The 19,895-nt window shown below is 45.6% G+C and overlaps 2 protein-coding genes across 17 annotated transcripts in view; one reads left to right on the forward strand and one right to left on the reverse strand.

Moving 5' to 3' along the window:
• The window catches only part of BCL9 (B-cell CLL/lymphoma 9), a 55,066-nt gene extending 50,755 nt beyond the window's left edge, over positions 1-4,311 (forward strand). For 8 of the 9 annotated variants that reach the window (XM_021402424.1, XM_021402395.1, XM_021402415.1 and 5 more), the window contains 2 exons: positions 473-733; positions 2,114-4,311. In XM_021402424.1, the coding sequence (XP_021258099.1) occupies positions 473-733; positions 2,114-3,231 (1,379 nt within the window). In that variant the 3' untranslated portion in view covers positions 3,232-4,311. The remainder of the gene's footprint in view (positions 1-472; positions 734-2,113) is intronic. The other variant, XM_021402450.1, reaches the window with a different exon arrangement.
• Positions 11,182-18,823, reverse strand: ACP6 (acid phosphatase 6, lysophosphatidic). Of its 8 annotated transcripts, none has more exons than XM_021402466.1 (10): positions 18,550-18,823; positions 18,227-18,355; positions 18,012-18,142; positions 17,001-17,080; positions 16,091-16,178; positions 14,341-14,473; positions 13,490-13,590; positions 12,033-12,128; positions 11,664-11,829; positions 11,182-11,360 (listed from the first exon to the last, which is right to left on the reverse strand). In XM_021402466.1, the coding sequence occupies exons 1-10, from the start codon at positions 18,763-18,765 to the stop codon at positions 11,220-11,222; spliced, it is 1,281 nt and encodes a 426-aa protein (XP_021258141.1). In that variant the 5' UTR covers positions 18,766-18,823; the 3' UTR covers positions 11,182-11,219. The 8 variants fall into 8 exon arrangements, with proteins under 8 accessions (XP_021258141.1, XP_021258156.1, XP_021258150.1 ...); XM_021402481.1 differs by having other exon boundaries at positions 18,583-18,822; XM_021402475.1 differs by having other exon boundaries at positions 18,227-18,358; positions 18,583-18,822.

Here is a 19,895-nt window from a genome sequence, read left to right on the forward strand (position 1 = left end):
GAAATATGTCCACATGTCTCAGCATAATATCTGCTACATCTCTTCGTTGCACTGCGTATGTCTTTTGTGCTTGTTAGATGCCTCCTAAAGAAAAAGAGAAAGGCATTACAGTTTACACTTGGTCGTTGCAGCAACAATTAATTGACCATGTATTTATTTTGGATTTTTATGACTAGATCTGATATATACATCTCTCTTTAGTGCATGGAAGTCGAACTGTATGATTTGTAGACTTACCTGATAGTTCTTGTGGATTTGCACAGGCTCAGGATAGTTACAGTAAAATCTAGGATAACAAATGTTAACCATCTTGACCGATAGGCTTATTTTTCTGGTTACCTTTCATAGGCATTGACTGCAGCAGTCAGATGGTCTCCTGTAATAAAAAGGGTTTTCTGGTTTTTGAGCTCTCTAGGAGAAGAAACTGAGAAGATTTTAAAAAATATTCTCTTTTCCCTCCTCTTTTCCTAAGGTGGTCCACCTCCTTCCACAGTCAGCCAGCCTGCTCCTGTGACTCTCCCTGGAAATCTTCCCTCTAGCAGTCCTTACACAATGCCTCCAGAGCCGACCCTCTCCCAGAATCCTCTCTCCATCATGATGTCCAGGATGTCCAAATTTGCCATGCCCAGCTCAACACCGCTCTATCATGATGCCATCAAAACTGTGGCCAGTTCAGATGATGACTCCCCTCCTGCACGCTCCCCAAACTTGCCACCTATGAACAGTGTACCAGGTAAGAAATTCAAGGGAACAGAAGCCCACGCTACCAGACAATACAGTGGGTGATTTTTATGGAAGTTTCATCAGAGGAAGATGGTGAAAAGGAAAACCTTGAGGGCTGTAGAGCCATGAGTTGTTTTCAAGGGAGACAGCTGCAGTTCTCTAAAGTGGGGAGATGGAAGTTCTCTTTGCAACCAGTTTCTCTGACTGGAAAGTGCCTTTTCTTTGTAAAGCATCTAATCTAGGAAACTGTTTATGTATAGGAGAGATTTCCACTCAGGTTGAGTGGAATTATTTGTGTGAGTGAAAGCTGCTCATGGGAATAATTGTCAGACCTACAACATACTATCCAGAGAGAACTCTTCTTCCTTTATCTTCTTCGGGCGGTGTCATAGAAGCTTCACAGAGTTCTTTTATTGTTGACACTGAATCATCTGGTCTTTTCTCCTCCACTATGTTTTATGTATTGCCTTTGTTACAGAATAGAGTGTTAAAGCAGTTTCTCAAAATGTACTGATACGTGGTGTGTGTGTAATGACAGGTAACCTCAGCCAGGATTGAGGGGAACCGTCTGGTCCCTACTTGAGAGGGTGGGAGGGAAGGCAAAATAAAATGCTGTTCTTTTGGGCTTTCTCTTGGATCAGTATGTTTATATGATAAATACCATTTCTGCTGACTGTTCAGTGATGATGGGTACATGTGTATTAAATACAAAAGTAGCTTGTAGCCCCTCCACCCAGTTGAATGAATTCAGTTGAAAGAGTGGATGACTGGATGTTTGAAGAGAGAGGCAATTAGTAATGAATTCTTGATGAGTTTACCTATAGCTATGCTATTGTTTCGCACAGTAGTAATGAGAGTTGCTAAATATACCTGGGAAAGCTTGCTTACCTGAGTAAGTTTGATGATAGCTCGCTGATCTCCACCACCTAGGCTTATGAGCATTATCTCATTCATCTCTTCTTAAGTTTTGAAAGGAGGCTGTCACCTCCTGGTGGACAAGTGTCCGTATCTTGGTAATCTGCCACAGACATGTTTGTCACTGACTGCCTCAGCTAGAGTACCAAGAAAGTAGCAAAGGTACAAGTTGAATTGAGAGACTACTTACAGGACAGGCTTTAGTCCCTTTTTGATAGAGCAGTGACAAGCTTAGATAGACTGGTGTGCAGGTGGCATCAATTTTCTGGTTAAAATATCACTCTCTGGAGCCGCTACTGATGCTTTTTTACTAGCAGTGATTTTTTTTAGTTCTTTGTGTGTGTGTGTGTGTGTGTGTGTGTGTGTGTGTGTGTGTATGGACTTAGTAACCATGCAGAAAGATCTCTGGTATCGTCATTGTTTGTTTGTTTATTGTTGGCTGTTATCTAAATCCGATTCCGTATTTCTTCCCTAGGAATGGGCATTAATTCTCAGAATCCTCGAATTTCAGGTCCAAACCCAGTGGGTCCAATGCCAACCCTTAGCCCCATGGGAATGACCCAGCCTCTTTCCCATAACAACCAGATGCCCTCTCCAAATGCTATGGGACCCAATATACCTCCTCACGGGGTCCCCGTGGGACCAGGCCTGATGTCACACAATCCGATGATGGGGCATGGTTCCCAAGAGTCTCCAATGGTACCTCAAGGACGCCTGGGCTTCCCACAGGGGTTCCCTCCCGTACAGTCCCCTCCGCAGCAGGTGCCATTCCCACACAACGGGCCCAGCGGTGGACAAGGCAACTTCCCAGCGGGAATGGGTTTCCATGGTGAAGGACCTCTGGGGCGCCCCACCAACCTGCCCCAAAGTTCGACAGATCCAGCACTTTGCAAGACTGGAGGCCCTGGTGGTCCAGACTCCTTCACTGTTCTTGGAAACAATATGCCTTCGGTTTTCACTGATCCAGAGCTGCAGGAGGTGATCCGTCCTGGAGCCACAGGAATACCTGAGTTCGACCTGTCCCGGATTATTCCATCGGAGAAGCCCAGCCAGACACTACAGTATTTCCCTCGCGGGGAGGTGCCAGGCCGCAAGCAACCACAGGGCCCCGGGCCCGGGTTTTCCCACATGCAAGGGATGATTGGAGAGCAGACCCCACGGATGGGACTAACGTTGCCTGGCATGGGGGGCCCCGGGCCGGTGGGAACTCCGGATATCCCTCTCGGGACGGCTCCATCCATGCCGGGTCACAACCCGATGAGACCGCCAGCCTTTCTGCAGCAAGGCATGATGGGGCCGCACCATCGCATGATGTCACCAGCACAAACAGCAATGCCTGGCCAGCCTGCGCTAATGAGCAACCCTGTGGCTGCCGTGGGCATGATCCCAGGCAAGGACCGAGCCCCTGCGGGGCTGTATAGCCACCCGGGCCCTGTGGGGTCACCTGGGATGATGATGTCAATGCAGGGCATGATGGGACCCCAACAAAACATCATGATTCCCCCCCAGATGAGGCCCCGAGGTATGGCTGCTGATGTTGGCATGGGAGGATTTAGCCAAGGCCCTGGAAACCCAGGGAACATGATGTTTTAAGCTGCTACCATAAGACTGGATGTTCCGATCCTTGTCAAGATGAGATTCCAAGTCCTGAGGGCTTTTTTGGGAGCTTCAGGAGTACAGTTTGGCCATGCAATAGGTGAAAAGAGACCAGAGGACACTTTGGGAAATCTCGAATGTATGGAATTACCTGAAAAAAAAAAAAAAATTATTCATTTTAACAGGTTGTTTTTTTTTTTAAGATTTATTTTTTAAAAATTATTTTTGTGGACTTGGGTATCCCGTGACGGCACCTGCTTTGAGAATCTGTAGCTGTATTTTGAGAATTGCCATTTGTCACAAGTTGCACCATTCTCTGTATGTTTACGTCCTTCGGACTGGCTTCTCCCAGGACTCTCGGTTATTTTGGGTTTTTTTTTTTGTGTACTGTACTATATTGTAAAAGGGATTTTAGCAGAGACTTTAGTCTTTGGGGTGAGAGGAGAATGGGATTCTAGGCTGTTTACTTTAGGTGGAGAATCCATCTTCAGAACTTCGGACTATTTTCCTTCAACTCCAATGTATAGAAAAACCAAACTACGACCTCAGAGCAGAGTATTAATGAAAAGCACAAAAAGGAACTTAAGTTCAGTGAGGGGAATCTTTTAAAAGAAATAAATAATAAGTTAAGGACATATTTTTCAAATTATGGCGTGCTGTCCAGCACCTTCTGTCTCTCCCTCCCACTCTTTATTAAATAGGCTTCTCTCTCTCTCCGTCCCCCTTCTATCTCCTCCTATGGCAGCTGCAATACATTGTGTTACTTTGGGGGGTAAATCTAGGTGCGCCTCTCCTCGCGTGGGGACTCTTCCCACTTCTAGGAAGGGGCTGGACTTGGACACTGTTACATTCTACAGTAGTCTCTCTCACTGTTTCCTATTCTCCTTTTCTTAGAAACCCCAAGTGATTTTATTAATGTGGGAGTGGAACAGACACTAAAAGTTATCCAGAATTTTTTTTGTGGTTATTTTTTTTTTCCTCCCCAGCGTAAAACGTTCTGTGTAACCTCCATTAAATTTGGTACAAAACCACTCGCCAGGGCTGTGGTGTCAGAAAAATAAAATATATTGTTTCTTACAAAGATGAACTGTCTTTTTTTACCCAATCCAGTTGTTTTGTATGTACATTGAATGGCTGGCAAGATGACTGTTTGCTCTCCGCAGTGATCACAGCCAGTCTGGTGGCTAGGTGGGGCAAGCTCTGGCAGCTCGTAAAAATCATGTCTGTAGGAGCCATGTGCTCTTTGCAGGGCGCTTCTGTTTTGCTTACTCCTGAACGGAGCTTGGTTTTCCTCGGAGAGAGGTCTTTATTTCTGAATGTCCCAGGGATGATGGTTATGGTCTTTCTTCTACTGACAGTCAAGGAATAGATTACGCCTGTTGTTTCTGTTGCTTTCTCTTGGCAAGTGCTTGCAACTCTACAAGGTAGGTGGTTTGAGTTTTCCCAAAGCAGCGAAGTCCACCTGCTGAGCGCCAGAGTCTTAATGCTGTGCAGGGTGCTTGGGCTGTGTCCCCCTCCTCCCCGGGGGGGATTTTGGAGTGGGTAGCATCTCTGACTTCTGTCACTCAGAGGCTGAGATAGCAGGGAATAGATGAACTTAAATAACAAAGGTGAGAAAGAAGTTATCAGCGAGCAGATTTTTATCAAGACGGCCCTGCTGGGTAAATTATTGCTTTGCTGCATTTATCATCGATTGCTTCCTTATCCTGTCTTTTCAAACTTGCCTTCTGAGAGAATTTCAGCGAGCATGTCTTCTGGTTTTGTTTATGAGAAGTAAAAGGCTGGATGCTAAACCATGGTCTGTGAGTTGAGCCCCGCTGATGGAGAAAACTGGGATATATCAGATCTGCAGGGAAGGGAGCGAGCTCTGTAGCTGCTCTCTGCTCACCCTAGCACTGTATATGGGGCATGTAGTCTCTGTTCTTCCTCCCACTTGCGCTTATTTGAAATGATTTAAATTAGTAGTTTCCTCAAAAGGCTGTCGATTTGCATGAGACTTCACATGAGAATGAGTATCTTCAATATGCTTGTGCATGCGAGTTTGTGAAAGTTGGCTGATGTTTAAAGGGTGGAAAAACAATTACTGTCCGTGGCTGTTTTACCAAAGTTTAGTTGCTAGTGTTACAAAATGAGTGAACCCACACACCTCGGGAGGCACGCAGTCTTCAAAGCGTTGTGTTGGCTGTTCCAAATTCACCTTTGTGCTGTCATGCAAATTTGAAATGATTTTGGGTGAGAATTACTCTTCTGACAATGTGTGGGATGTGTGTTGTGGTGCTTCCCTCTAACAAGACAAGTAGCGTGCCTGAAGCATGGGCTTGTCAAGATTTCAGACAGCTGACAATGACATAGTAAGTGTTATTCCTGTTCAGAGGAGTTACCTTTTCTTTAAATGGTTGCACAGCTCCCTTTTCAGGATCTTGCATGGGAATTGTCGCAGTGCATCTTTTATAAGCGTTTCTACTTCTGCCATGTCTGACTGTTTTTACCATGTTGAACAAGGCAAACTTAATTGTCATGGTAATAAGCAGACTTTTTTTTAATAAGTCTTCCACACTGCTTCCTATACACGTTGAGGTATTCTGAGTAGCAAAGGATATGAAATGACTGCATCAAAGGCCCTTGGCAAGTGGAAAGATGCATTTTTAAGATGCTGGGTAATTAAAGCTCCTCCTGCATCCATCTAACTTCATATGTTGGCATTTGGTATCTTAACAAGATTTTTCCTGCAGAAAATGCAGGAGACTTGGGTTCTCCTGAGTCACAAAAGTCCCCATAATCTCAGTGGCATTCCCGGCTACGAGATTCAAAGGCTTCAGCTGGCTCCAGTTGGAAAATTAACTTGGTAGATGTAGACTGACCTGCTTTGTTTTGTTCTGATCTCACTTTTCCCCCTTCTCACTTCCTAAATGCAAAAGCTTTCTAGCTGCCAGCCTTGCAAATTCACCTTAGGATCTGTAAGTTCAGGCTTTGCTCTCTCCTGCTTATTTTTAATCAATAGTAGCTGTGACTCAGCTCTGGTAGTCATGGTGCACTTGAAGAAGGAAAGTGGGGTTGCCATTTTTAGTTCTTCTCCCACATCCTTTTTTTTTTTTTCTTTAATTTTCAAATCCTCCTCCTCCACCTTTGTTTGAAAGAATGAAATAGACTTTATTCATACATGCTTGGCTGCTCTTCCTCTCTAGTAGCATGGGAGGAAACAGTCTGCTGTTCAAATTATCTCATCCCAGATGGCTGCGCAGCCGGAGCGCAGAGACTTAAAAGGTAAACCCAGCAGATGGTGAACTTCTGAAACGCAAAGTAATGTGCCTGCTAAATCAAAAGTTTAAAATGTTTGAAATCTGTTTGTTTTAAAGTAGTAGACTGTTGCGAACGGGTCACCTGTGAAGTACGCTGGCGGTTTTAAGCACTGTCCAAATGAATTTGAGCTTTGTGCCTGTATTGTGGGTTAGCTAATCCACCAAAGGGTGTTCTAAGCAATGCGCTAGACCAACTAGCTCAGTACCGACCTGCTAGTGGTACCCAATGGGTAATGCTTCAGAAAACAGACCAATACATGGAGATCTTATCTTCTTCAGTCTTGGTTAGCATTTGGGTGCTGGCTGTGCTTCTGGTACGTTACATGTGTCCTGACTTGGGGTAGATGTGAGAACTGACCCCTCCTCAGGAGGGTAAATGTGAAACTAAACTCCTTAGACTGTTGGAACTTCACATGTGTTGCACCATAGTGTTTGGGCTCTGAGAGATAAGGCATACACACAACTTAAATTTGCAGTGCTCGGCACACTGATTGTCTACTGTGCTGGTTTTTATTCTGATAGAAGAAAAGGCTACATTTGATGCTGGCCTTCTGTGCTCATGGTGGTGAACGCTTTAACTGTGCTGCATTGGCAGGCCATTGGTGAAACCTGGTCCCTATTTTGATATTTTATGAGAAGAAATGATCCATCTTTGATGTAGGCCAGCGCTTTAATAGAGTGTGCTTCACTGTGTCAATTGGGTAGTAATCCTAAAGCTATCCCAGGATGTAAGTTCTGTGTTGCTTATGTGGTCTGTGTCATCCTCCTGCTGAGGTGACCTCTAACTGAAAGATTTTCCTATTCTGGAGCAGTCCACATAGTTTCCCATTATTTCTGTTAATGCTGTTTGTTGTGATAGATGTGTAACACTGAGATTTATTGTGCTGGTTCTGTTTAAGATTAAAGCACCTTATCTGAAGTGGGTTTTTTTTCAGGCCTTAAACTCCCAACATAAACTGCTAGCATTATTGTGTTGGATTAGTTGGATTCTAAGTGTAGAATCATAGAATCATTAATGCTGGAAAGCCCCCTAAGGTCATCCAGTCCAGCAATCAATCTATCGCCACCATGCCACTAAACCACATCACTCAAAATATACTGAGCTCGATATCCCCTTGATGTTGACGTTCAGCCAGCAAACCTTCAGTGCTTGTGTTGTGGTCCTTCACTGAGAGACGTGGGTCCTCTCAATTCATTTCACAGCCAGGCTTTACCCTCCTGGTTGTTTTCATTTGAGGCAGAGCATGAGGCAGGAAAGAAAAGCGATGCTGTTTTTTTTTTTTTTTGAGATGCTAGAAACCTTGAGAGGCTGTTCACATAAATTTAGGGTATTGTCTTCACTTTGTCAGCTCTCCTGCCAGTTGCCTGCTATACTAACATTGCCTTAAGTGTAACATCCTGTATGAGGACAGGTTTGTAATGCAAAATGAAGAAAAGTCTTAGGTTTAAGTTGATCAACATGAATTAACTGCATTGGATTAAGATGACCAGGGAGGCAGATGAATATGGGTTAGCAGCTCAAGTTCATGAGGGAACCTGAGGCTGAAATTCATTAGTTAGTTCAGAAGCGCTCCTATTTACAGCCCTGGGGTAAGAAAGTTTTGGATGTTTTTGTGTCCCATTGCTTGGTGGGCTTTGGCCAATGCACTGTCCAGGCAGCTCTGTACCAAGGGGAAGGGTGAGGCAGAGTGGGGTGCAGAGGGCAGTGCAGAAATCTATGTGACAAGTGTGAATAACCTGTTCAGAGGTTTCTTCCTACCTGCTGCCAAGAAGCTGGTTTGTTTTCTGAAATCCTTTGCTGTTTGCAATAATGTATTTCAGTACACTTCATTATGTTTTCCTGCCTAGAGCAATTAGATTATTTTAATGTTGTGAATGCAGTGCTCTCTAACCATCATAGGTGCACTAGAACAGCTTGTGCTGCTGAGTTCTGTGGATCTTGAGTGTGTTGCAGTTTCTGAGTGTTGCAACTGCAGCTGCCACTCGATTTTGCTGGGATATGCTCTTGGCTCTTGTTTCAGAATGTGCGTGAACTCCTGCTCTGCCTACCACCACAGCTCAAGCCTCCAACCGTGTTCCTTAATATCCCCTTTCCAAAGCAGTCCATGATCTTGCAAATGGCTTCCAATTGTATACCTCATGTTTCAATCACTACTCTCCATATACTTCATACCTTGCCTAAGAGAGAGCTTGATTAGAGTAGATCACAGTGTTCTTAAGCAAGGCCATTGATTTTTTTTTTAACGGCATTATGGTTTTAGGCTGTATAAAGAACTCAGTGGAAAATAACAATGTTTTGTTTGCTTTTTTTGAGAGCTTCTAACAGCAGTTCAGTGAGACCTCCAGCGATGTATTTAGTATTCAAATTATTCTGTTCATTGTGCACGGTGTCAACAAGTAAGCGTGGTGGGGGCAGCCTAAGGAAAGAGTAGAGTTAAATCCAGCCCACTCTTCTTGGGTGATGGTAGCCAGAGGTATTGCAGAACCAGCGCTGCAGCACCACTTCAATACGTGGTCCCCGTTTTAGCCTTCACACATCCCCAAGAAAGTAGGATCCAAGTTTTAGTTACCAAGAGAGAAATTTTGGCAACATAGTCGTCTTCAGTACTGTCCTTTAGGAAAAAGCGTCAGCATCACAGCTAGAAGTGCTTCTGTTGGCTATGCTGGTAGTAATCCTGTTTCAGCAAGGGCAGAGTATGAGGGCTGTTCCAAAAATAATGCCTTCTATTTTATTATGACATTGGAGGTGGATGTTAGTGATATGGCAACAAAGGTTGAACCTTCCCACCACTATGCCATTGCATTTTGTTGCTGCGTAATAGATGGCAGCAGAGGGGCAGTCTTACAAAATGGCATCTGATGTGGAAGAGCAGATGAAACAAAGGTGTGCCACTGAATTCCTTCATGCATAAAAGATGGCATCCGGTGACATTCATCAACGCTTGCTGAACATTTATGGAGACCGAACAGTAGATGTGACCACAGTGAGGCGGTGGGCGGTGCATTTCAGCAGTGGTGACAGTGACATGAAAGACAAGCCATATTCCAGACAGCCATGCACAGCTGTCACACCACAAAATGAAGAGCATCGCAATCAGCTCATCTGTGTGAATCAGCAGATTATGACCCAGGGAACCCTGCACAGAGCTGAGTATCAGCTTCAATCCATTGGAAACGATGGTGCCAATGCTGGAATATCACAAAGTTTGCGGCAGGTGGTCCCACAAATTCTCGCACAGGAACAGAAAGAACACCATATGTGAGTTTGTCAGGACCTATTGAACTGATATGAGGCTGTGACAGTTTCGTGGATTGCATCATTACAGGTGATGAGACATGGTGTCATCACTATGAGCCAAAGTCAAAACAGCAGTCCATGGAGCGGTGACATGAATTCGCCATCAAAGTTCAAGATGCAGACCTCAGTGGCTACAGTGATGTGCACTGTCTTTTGGGATAGGAAAGGGCTGATTCTTCTGGATTTCCTGGAACCCAGACTAACCAGCCACTCTGACCTTAATATCGTGACGCTGACTAAGCTGAAGGCTTGAACTTCCTGAGTCAAGCCAGAGAATAGAATAATCTTGCTCTTGCAACACGATAATGCCAGGTCCTGTGCCAGTTTGGGGACCGTGGAGCACATTGCCAATCTTGGCTGGACTGTCCTACCACACCCACCATATAGTCTGGATTTGGTGCATCCTGACATCCAGCTGTTTGGGCCAATTAAAGATGGGCTGCATGGGCAATGTTTTGCTAGCCACATCATCATAGCAGCTGTGAAACAGTGGGTCACCTCTGCTGCTGTAGATTTCTATGAGCATGGCATGCATGCTATGGTTCATTGCTGGTGAAAATGCACAGCTAATGGTGGCGACTGTTGGAAAAATAGTGTTTTGTAGCTGAGAATTTGCTCTAACAAATAGTGTTACCGTGCTCTTTGTAGATGTTGTAGTTTTCATGGAAATAAATAGGAGGCATTACTTTTGGAGTGACCTACATAGATGCAACGCTACCCAAAGCTGAAGTCAGTAGCAGCTCCACAGACTTCTTTGTTTAAAGCACATTTAAGCAGCATTCACCAAGAGTGCCTCTTCTTGTACTTGGCCCACTGTGGTTGTTTTGCATGTTCATAGCAGAATTTCCATAATTACAGGAGTGCAGGGAAGAGCTTAGGAGGCTTACTGTCCCTTTAGAGAGGTTTTGCATGCACAAAAGTGCACTTGAGAAGATGGGGTAGCTAAATGCTATGTGATTTGGGAGGTTCGTCTATCTGCAGCATGACAAAAGAAAGGGAAAGGCACAGGAGCTTCTGCAGCTCTTAATTCTGGTAGCACAAAGCAAGCTGGGCTTCATCTCACAGTCCCAGCATATGACGAGCTGTTATGTTTTCATGTATTCCTGAGGCAGCAGGGCAGTTCAAACAGGGCTCTTCTCTCCCTTGCTGTTTTCACACTCTTTTTGCCTTTGTATGGCTGTGTCAAAAGTGAACTTGAGCCATTTTGTTTTTCAGCTTCCTTCCTCTTGCTGCTAACGGTGAAACGTGACACTGTGCCACCCTGTGTCTGGTCAGAAAAAGTCCCCTCATCTACAATAGCTTTAGAATAGGGAAGGGTGGCTGGCAAGAATACAAAGAAAAATAGTCAGATTCTGATGATATTAAACGGTTTAATTTAAGACTACTGTTTACAAGTCACTTTGCTGACTCCCCTCCATTTGAGAGCACAGGTTATTGTATTCCTCTGGACTGACCGAGTACTGCGAAAGAACTTTTAGAAATTCTTCTAGTGGGCAGAGGCCTGCTCTGCATCCTTTCACCACTTGCTCCTGCAAAGGCAAAGAGACAAAATCACAGACCTCATGCACTGCTAACTTTGTTGTTGATCCAGATGCATTCTGCAGCAGGGAAATAAGCTGGTTGAGGCAAGTCCTTGTGTGAAGTCGCATCGGATCGATAGCCAGCTCAACAGAAAAAGATACCTTGGCTACTATGGATGTGCTCTAGGCGTCTTACTCTGTTATCTGGCTTGACAGCATGCTCAAAACAAGTCTTATTTCACAACTTTACACAGATGTAGGGCAAAACCAAAAGCTCAGGGTTTGTAAGGTGGGCTTCCCATAGGATCTTACCTCTCCATGGTAAGACACGCGAACAAACCACTCTTTGGACTGCCGGTGCCGATACAGTTCGAGGGTCACATCTGCAGCGTAAGGGGGCCACTTGTGATCAAAGGTGCCCAGGGCCATCAGGAGAGGAATAAGGGTAACATCATGAGAAGCATACAGAATGAGCTTTCTGGTAAAAAAAAGAGAGGAAAAAAACCCAATCCTAAATGGTTAGCTGTGTTTCTCCATGGATAGCCAGTATCACTTATGCTTTTTCCTAGCAGACAAGCACTCATTCTCTTACCCACCCACTGAACACCCTTCTGAAACGGTTTTTCACACTGACAGCAAGTCAGAATTTATAACGATTAGAGGGAGAGATCTGCCCTGTACCTGGCCTCTTCAGCTGGAGATGAGGGATCTGCTGCTTCTGTAATGTTCTTCTGTAAGGTATAGAAAAGGAGACCAACGCTCATCTGAAGAACTTCTCTATAAAAGAAGCAGAAATAAATCTACTAACTTTTTAACCTTCAAATTACTTAATTTCAAACGAGCGCTTGGAAACCCGCTTTTCTCTTACAAATTGATAACGTGTATTGAATGTAGCTAAGAACTATTGAATGTGATCCCTATGGTTACATTTTCTTTCAGCAGTCACTTAGTCACCACAGAGATTCCAATGCGATTGCAGATTGGAAAGGGAGAAGTGCTAACAAGCCAGCCTCACAAGATGTGGTATGCTAAAAGGAAAACCCAGAAACTCCTTGATGTTCGCTATCCTATTTTGTTTCCCTAGCTGTGATTCTGGAAGCGTGGATTTTATTAGGGAAGATGACAGTAGCTGACTCTAAAAGAACAACTGAGGTGTTGGGCACCTTTGGGAGCTGGAATAAGAAGAAAGCTACTACTTTTTTTTTTTTTTTTTTTAATATTGTTATCTCTGTTGCAAAGAGGAAGTCTTCAGACAGCTTCCGCTGTGACGAAACTAATTAATGAATACCTAAGTGGAAATGGGAATATGACTGTGACTGTGGCTGTACTGGCTATTGTGGAATTGGGAGAAAAATCTTTCAATACTTGAGATCTCTAATACCAGTTAAAGAAAAGGCTAAGGCCAAATGCCCTACCAGAAAAGGCAGCCCTACACCACCATCTTTGAAGAGCAGACAACTATGGCAGCTGCGATGGATTCTGGAAAGAAAAGCTGCTGCTAGGTTAGCAACTCCACCGCCTTTACAAATGACTGTGAAGCAAGTAATTAACTGTGTGTAGCAACAGGTTTTTTACAAGTTGTTACATGTGTGGAGGGCCTGACATCACCTTTTCCACTTGTACCAACACTTCGCAGCCCAGCTGTACAGGTGTCGTCTCTGGGATAAATGTACCCAGCTGGAATTCAAACTAGTTGCGTGTCTGCAAGGACAACCTTGCCTGTGTAGCCTCAGCACCCAGACTTGAAGCATTGCCCATTCTCTTCTGTTTTTGCTTGTGACACAGGTTCACTGATGCCACTTTAGCAACTGAAGCGTTCACTGCTTACCACAGTGGCTTGCGCCTGCTCCTTGGACATTACTTCCTCCATGACTGCCAGCAAAACGGGACCTAAGTGCACATCTTGCCTCCTCAGTATGGGCTCCTTTGTCTTAGCTCATAGTCCTGACTCGAGGCACTGAACTTGGTATTGGGATGGCTGAGGCACAAACCTGACGAGAGGACAATAACCTCTGATAGGGAAATAGAACAGATTGGAAAGGACTCCTTTTATCTGCCACTGTAAGCTGGTGTAGCTCATCCACTCTGGGTAAACTAAGACAGAGGCCAAGCCTGGAGGCATGAACAGAGGCTATCACCTTGAACCGTCTTCCAGAACGAAAAGCAGTGAGTCTATGCATCGACGCTCAATGGTCTGCTGAAAGTCTTTCAGCACAGGGCAGCTTGGTAAACCGTGCACCTGGAAGGAAAGAAGGCAACAGGTTTGCTCTTTTCTAAGCCAATCCTGAAGCCACACAAATGACCACCTTCAGAAAATGGGTGTTCATATCACAGCAATTGTACTACTGTACACACTACAGTATTCATGTGAGGAGTGCTAGTATGGTTTTTAAACACACAGACTTGCTCTATGTACTAAAATAATGAGTGCCTTCTCTTGACACTTGATGAAGAGAGTGTAATAGGCCTTGAGCTAGTCAACTTGCAGCAAGACCAGCAAGTCCAGTTACCAGTTTCTCCTGCAAAAAGATGTATTAAGAAGAGGCACAAATATGCCCAGCTCTCTTCCAGTAGCAGAGACAATCTGGCTCAGGGTTAGTATGCTGGAACCAGAATTAAGCTGATCTTGCTAGGTGCTGACTATCAAAAAAAGGGAAAACACTGTGCAGTGGCATAAACAAGGACCTCTTAGCTCTACTGCATTATGCTTGAAAAAAGATACTGGATTTCAGGGTAAGAACGTGAACAAGGGAGATGCGTCTAGAAGAAGGCTGACTTGCTTTTCAAGAAGGCTGTCTTGCTTTTCAAAAAGGCCATGCTATTTCTATTGACTTCCTGAATTACATAAAAAGGTACTGCGATACCCAATGGTATCAGTGAGAGTTGGCACCTCCGCTGTTTTCTCCATATGCCTGGGGTCAGGAAAAAAAAAACAAAAAAAAAAAGGTAATGTTTCTTTATGTGACAGTGCAACGGATCACCAGCTCACCTGTTCAGCATAAATGTTATCAAGGAGGAGAAAAAAGTCCACAGACTCATCATCATCAACACCCATCTTCTCCTTAATTGTTTTTAAGTCATCAGAGATACCTGGCTGTAGCTGAGCATCCTTCAACTTCTGCCTGTCAGGAAATTGGGAAAAAAAGAAACAAGCCAAAAACTGTTCACAAATCAGGCTTTCCATCTTTGTTTTTTTGTAACTCCCAGTCCAGTGGAACTGTCTTATATCAGGAAGGGGTAGATGCACCAGAAGAGACTGAGAAATTTCTGATAATAGGAGTCTCAGTGGCAAAGAGAACAGACGCGATGTCAGCAGTTGGCATCTGCTCTCATACAGACAGGGGAACAAAAATTTAGATGAGATGTTAACATCTCCTAAGAGGAGGCTCCCATAAGCAAGGGCTGTGTATCATCAGTTAACAGATCTCATCATACCAGAAGACTGCAAGCCTGTTATCTCTGGGGAACAGCCTTTAACTACCTCATGGAAGAAAAAAGGTTAGAAGCTTTGAACAGATTTATGCATGGTGTGGGAAAAGAGAAATACCTAGATAATCACTGGTAGCTTCAATTCGCTCTTCACTCTGATAGAACCCCTACGTCCCATTACATCGTTTTGAATTACATGTTAAAAAGTTTAGCTGAGACTATCAGCTCTGACTAGATACTTGAAGCTAAGTATATTGCAGATTTTTTTTCTTTTACCCTGGTCTGCTGGGGAAGTGATGAGAAAGTTTGGTGCTTTTTTATTGTCATTGTTTGCTTGCCTTTTTTTTTTCTTTTTCTTTTTCCCCAAAACAGCTGTAGTTTCTGTTTGAAATCAAATGTGCTAGAAGTTGTCATGGGTAGCCTTTGGGCTGGGTCACTGCTTCTTAATGCAGTTTAAAAATTCCACCTTGACATGGCTGCAAAATGTGCACAGTTAGTGGGATGAGTGGAGGGAGGGGAAGAACTCACACCTTGCTCTCCTTTTGCACTAGCTGAGTCTGAATATACTCTGGCTTTTCTGAGTTGCTTCTATGGATCGTCACCTCACCACTGTCACAAACAACCTGTTGCCTGCAGTGTCGAGTTTTGTACAATAACTTTTTGCAAGTGAATTCTGAAAACCCTTAAGATAACCTGGGACAAAAATATGCTAATACATAATCCAACTAAAAGGTAATGTATTTTATTTGCCTTGTTGTCTGGTTTCCACCCCATGCTCAACCTGGTATAATCATCCACGGAGTACTTGATTCTGCAAACATGAGTGTTCTTTTTATGTAGGATGTTTCTTATTTTAATTCAATAGTTTTTGTTAAATGCATCAAGGCGGAGTATATTTCACTTTCTAGCAGGTATAAATGTGGTAGGAGAAGATCAATTTAAAAGGAGGCCCAACGTGTTCACACATCAAAGGTGTGTTAAGGGATGTAGATGACATTAATTCTGCCCTGCAAAATTCCACAGAATAGCTACATATTAGGTAGTAATGAGTGTTTGCTAGTTGCACGCTAAATTGAATTGGTCTTTCAAGAAAAAAAGTCTGTGTTGTTTTTTTTTTTTGTTTGTTCTGGTGCTACTGCTTAGTATATGACCGTGCTCGCCTCATGTTTTATACAGTTAGCTACCCATTCCCAACGGGTAGAAATGGAAAGAAAACGTGAAATGGAAAGAAAACGTGCTGTTTTAAATTACTGTTGCTGAAATGAAACTGCAGTGAAATCATATGGGAGGGAGGTATGGCTGGCAATTACCTGGTCAAGCACTTGAGGCGCTGGCAGTTGTAGTAATTGGGGTAGAGGATTTCCGAGCTCGCTTCATCAGTGACAATGACAACAGGTCCTGTGGAATAAGAAGGAAGATTGTGTGATCACTAGTGCATCTGCGTGTCTTTAGACTGCATTAATCACTCCCGCAGTCTTTGTGTTCAAGCCTACTCTTGTCAACTAGCAATTCCCACTGAGCTATCACTAGCAACACAATCTCCTGTGCTTGCTACTGCTCACTCAGCGCTATGGAAATAAATGCTATCTGTTGTGTAACTTGTAATATCTCCTAGTTGTGTGTTCACTTTTTTCTAGTGTATGCATATGCCAAACAAGAATTAGTTTCTGTGTCATGAGGCATACTGGCCTCTGGCCAAGTCCCTTTTGTTATTTGTTCCTGGAACTCAATACAGAGGGAGCAGAGGTGAGATCTTAAAAATCCAGAGGGTATTTCTAGGACATACAAGCGGTTGTCAACTATTAGATACAGCTGAAGTTACTTCAGATACTGAACTCGCAAAGGACCTTGGTACTCCTATTGCTGAGAAACTCTGAAACTCAAAGTTTTTTCACATGTGACAGTGCATCTTGGGAACACTGGACCTGGAACTCTTTGCTCTCTTGATTCTGAAGTGCAGTTAATGCAAACCTTCTCAGTAGGTCTGAAATTGCAGCATTGATGGCAACAGATCCAAGCACCAGCAGTAAGCTACACAAAGAGAGGGAGGCAAGTGACAAATTGATAAAGAAAGTACCGAACAGGACAGAATGGGGAAGAGGGCCAGGATCAAAGAGCTTACGAAACAACAACCAGGAGCCAGGGAGAGTCGGGATGCGAGAGGTGTGTGCATCTAGGAAGACTGAGAAAGGAAAGGTACTGGTCAGAAGTCTCCCTAACCTTCTTTCTGCTGTTGGTACAGCCCAGCTAGCAGGCACCGCGTGGATTCCAGGTTCCGGAAAATATTAGTGGAACGGATACTGAAAGAGAGAAAGCAGCGAGTGAGGTAGCACTTTCTCCTTCACATGGCTGGGGCTGCAGCTGGGGAGGACTTGCTGGAACTGAGAATTCAGCTTCCATTGTGGCTTTGGAAACCTGTGCTTGGGTTTCATCTCACCCTGCTACAGATACTTTAAAATATAGACACCTATATCTTTATCATGTGTGTGGGAACTGCTGAGTCATGGCCTGAACCACTGATTGAGCACCTGGAGGAAAGACACAGTCAGCCCTGAAAGCACAGGTGAAAGCAATTCACAGGTGAAGCTAGGTTCCACCCCCTGTCTTAGGCCTCATTTAAGGGCTGACTGCCACTAAGGAAGGATCTCTTTCTGGAGATCCCTCCTTGGTAGAAGCTTTTCCCTGTGAGCCCAGAATCTTCTGATACAGGTGAGTGATCTACTTCCCTTTCTTTGCGGCACCTTGCTATCGTGCTGGTCCTTCTACCTCTTTTGTAATGCCTTTTCTGTCGTGTTGATCCTTTTGATCGCTATATTGTGTAAATTCCCTTTGGAGATGGTGGCGATGAAAAATGGGCACTTATCTGTAATTTTATCTCATCCTAAACCAGCACTAATAATGCAAGCAGCAGGCATGTGCTTCGTCTCAGTGAACTTTACACTGTGCCCCAAAAGCACCTGTTTCTCTTCACTTGCCACAAAAGCACATAATGCCATTGCCAATGGCTAAACCTAGGTGCAATGAGTCTGTCTCTAGTGTCCCTCCCAGGACTGCCTGGAAAGGGGATGCTTCATGTCCTGAGGGAGATCTCACAGGAGGCTCGGCAGACTGAGCTGGCCAGCCTGCCGTTTAGAGAGAAGCGTACGATGGTCAGGAAGTTTCCCTAGCGCAGGGGTACTTGCTAGGAGAGATGAAGCAAGGGAAAGTCCAGAATGGTACTGAGAAACTCACAAGACCTCAGCAGGCTTAAATGCTGGTGAGAGAAAGCTGGCTTCCTCCACGTAGCTCCTCCTCAGCCTTTCCCCCAGGGCAAACATCTGCTGCATCCCGACAGTGGTCAGCTGTCCTGCCAGCGCACCACCCTGAGCACAATGAAGAGGAAGCGTCTGACAGAGCACGGAAAGAATACACCAGTCTGCAGAGGGAACCGTGGAAGAGAGCCTCACCTTGAAGGTGGTTTTCCTGTAGCGTTCCTCATAGGGTGAGGCAGGCTGTGGGCCGCCATGGAGGTCAGTCACCGTGTAGTCCAGCTTTGTCTCGGCGGGCACCTCCAACAGACTGGGGGGCCACTCCACCTGCTTCGGAACAAACTGCTTCAGGGGAACACGGGGGCTCCCAAGAGACCTAACCCAGCGCCGGGCACTAATGCTCGCCGCTAACACAGCGCCGGGCCAAACCCTTCGCCCTGCTGCCGGCCGCCTCCCCTCAGCTAACTCCCGCCTCCTCACGTTTCCCCCAGCTCTGGAAAAAAAAACGCACAGAAGCGAACCAGCGCTTCAGCCGCCGCCCTGCGCCTCCTCACCGGCACAGCCCCCGGGACGGGCCGCAGCGGGGTGCGCGCCCCGTGCCGGAACACCACCTGCACCAGCCGCAGCTCCAGCTCCCGCCGCTCCCCGCCCACAGCGCCATGCGCTGCAGCCGCCCGCCGCCGCTGCCCCCACACGGCCAGGCCACCCAGCAAGCTCAGCCGCCAGCCCCAACCCATGGCGGCGGCGGCGGCACTGCCGGCACCGGACCGGCTGGGCTGCGGAGGACGACGGGAAGCGGAGTCCCGCCTGGGCGGCGCTCGGTAGGCGGGCGTGGCGGAGGACTACAGCTCCCAGCGGGCGCCGCGCCGCCGGGAAACCACTGTGCGCAGGCGCGGCAGGGGACTACAACTCCCAGCGGGCACCGCGTCGCGCAGGCGCAGCGCTGTTGGGCGCAGGGAGGGGCGCGTTGGGAGGTTCCCGCCCCGCCGCGCGTGGGTCCGGTCAGGACGGGCGGCGGACGCGCACCCGGTGCGCAGTGCGCTGTGGTGTGGTTTGTCGGTAGCTCGTTCGTGTCTCGCTGCTATGGCGTGCTTTCCTCAGGAGAGCGATCAGAGCAGTGCTTGATCATCACGATACCAAACGGTATCCTGGGGCGCACTAAAAAGAGCGTGACCAGCAGTGCTGGTCTGGAGTAGTGTGTCCAGTTCTGGGCTCCCCATTTTGAGAAAGACACAGAACTTCTAGAAAGAGTGCTCGATACAGGCTGCATGAGAGTGACTGAAAGCGTCCATTTGGCAGGCCCGGGACTTCTTGCTCCAAAGGGAGCCTACTGGAGAATCATCTGTGATCCCTGTTCACTGTGGCAGCTGAGTGCTTTTCAGATTTTAAAGGCCGGTGTCCTCAAACAGTCCCGCAGTACTAATCATATGTTACAGTTGGAAACCTGATGCAACGGTGAATAAATATTGACCCTTAATTTGAGGGGATGATGCATGTTATTAATAGAATAATGGACTAAGATTTGAGGTTTCAATTATCAAATTTATTAATTATAATGAGCAAAGAACAAAGAGGCAATGCAGCGCTGGGCGACAAGGGAATCTATGTTCCGCCAATTGCCGCGAGGTTTGAACTAGCATACGGTCCTTTTATACAATTATCTTCCTGTCGTGGTGTACTCTGCGCATGATCGAGCTGTGGCTAGGGAGTCTTCTTCTGTTTCCTCAGCATATTCTTCTTGACCTCTTCTAGTGATTTTCCATATATGGTGCGTTACAACTTTACTGGTCAGTTCCACAATTGATAACTTTTGACCATATTGTTTCAAGTTCCGTAGGTGTTTGCAAGCTACACATTTCGCAAGCCA

The sequence above is a fragment of the Numida meleagris genome, chromosome 1, assembly GCF_002078875.1.
Source record: "Numida meleagris isolate 19003 breed g44 Domestic line chromosome 1, NumMel1.0, whole genome shotgun sequence".
Taxonomy (NCBI): Eukaryota; Metazoa; Chordata; class Aves; order Galliformes; family Numididae; genus Numida; species Numida meleagris.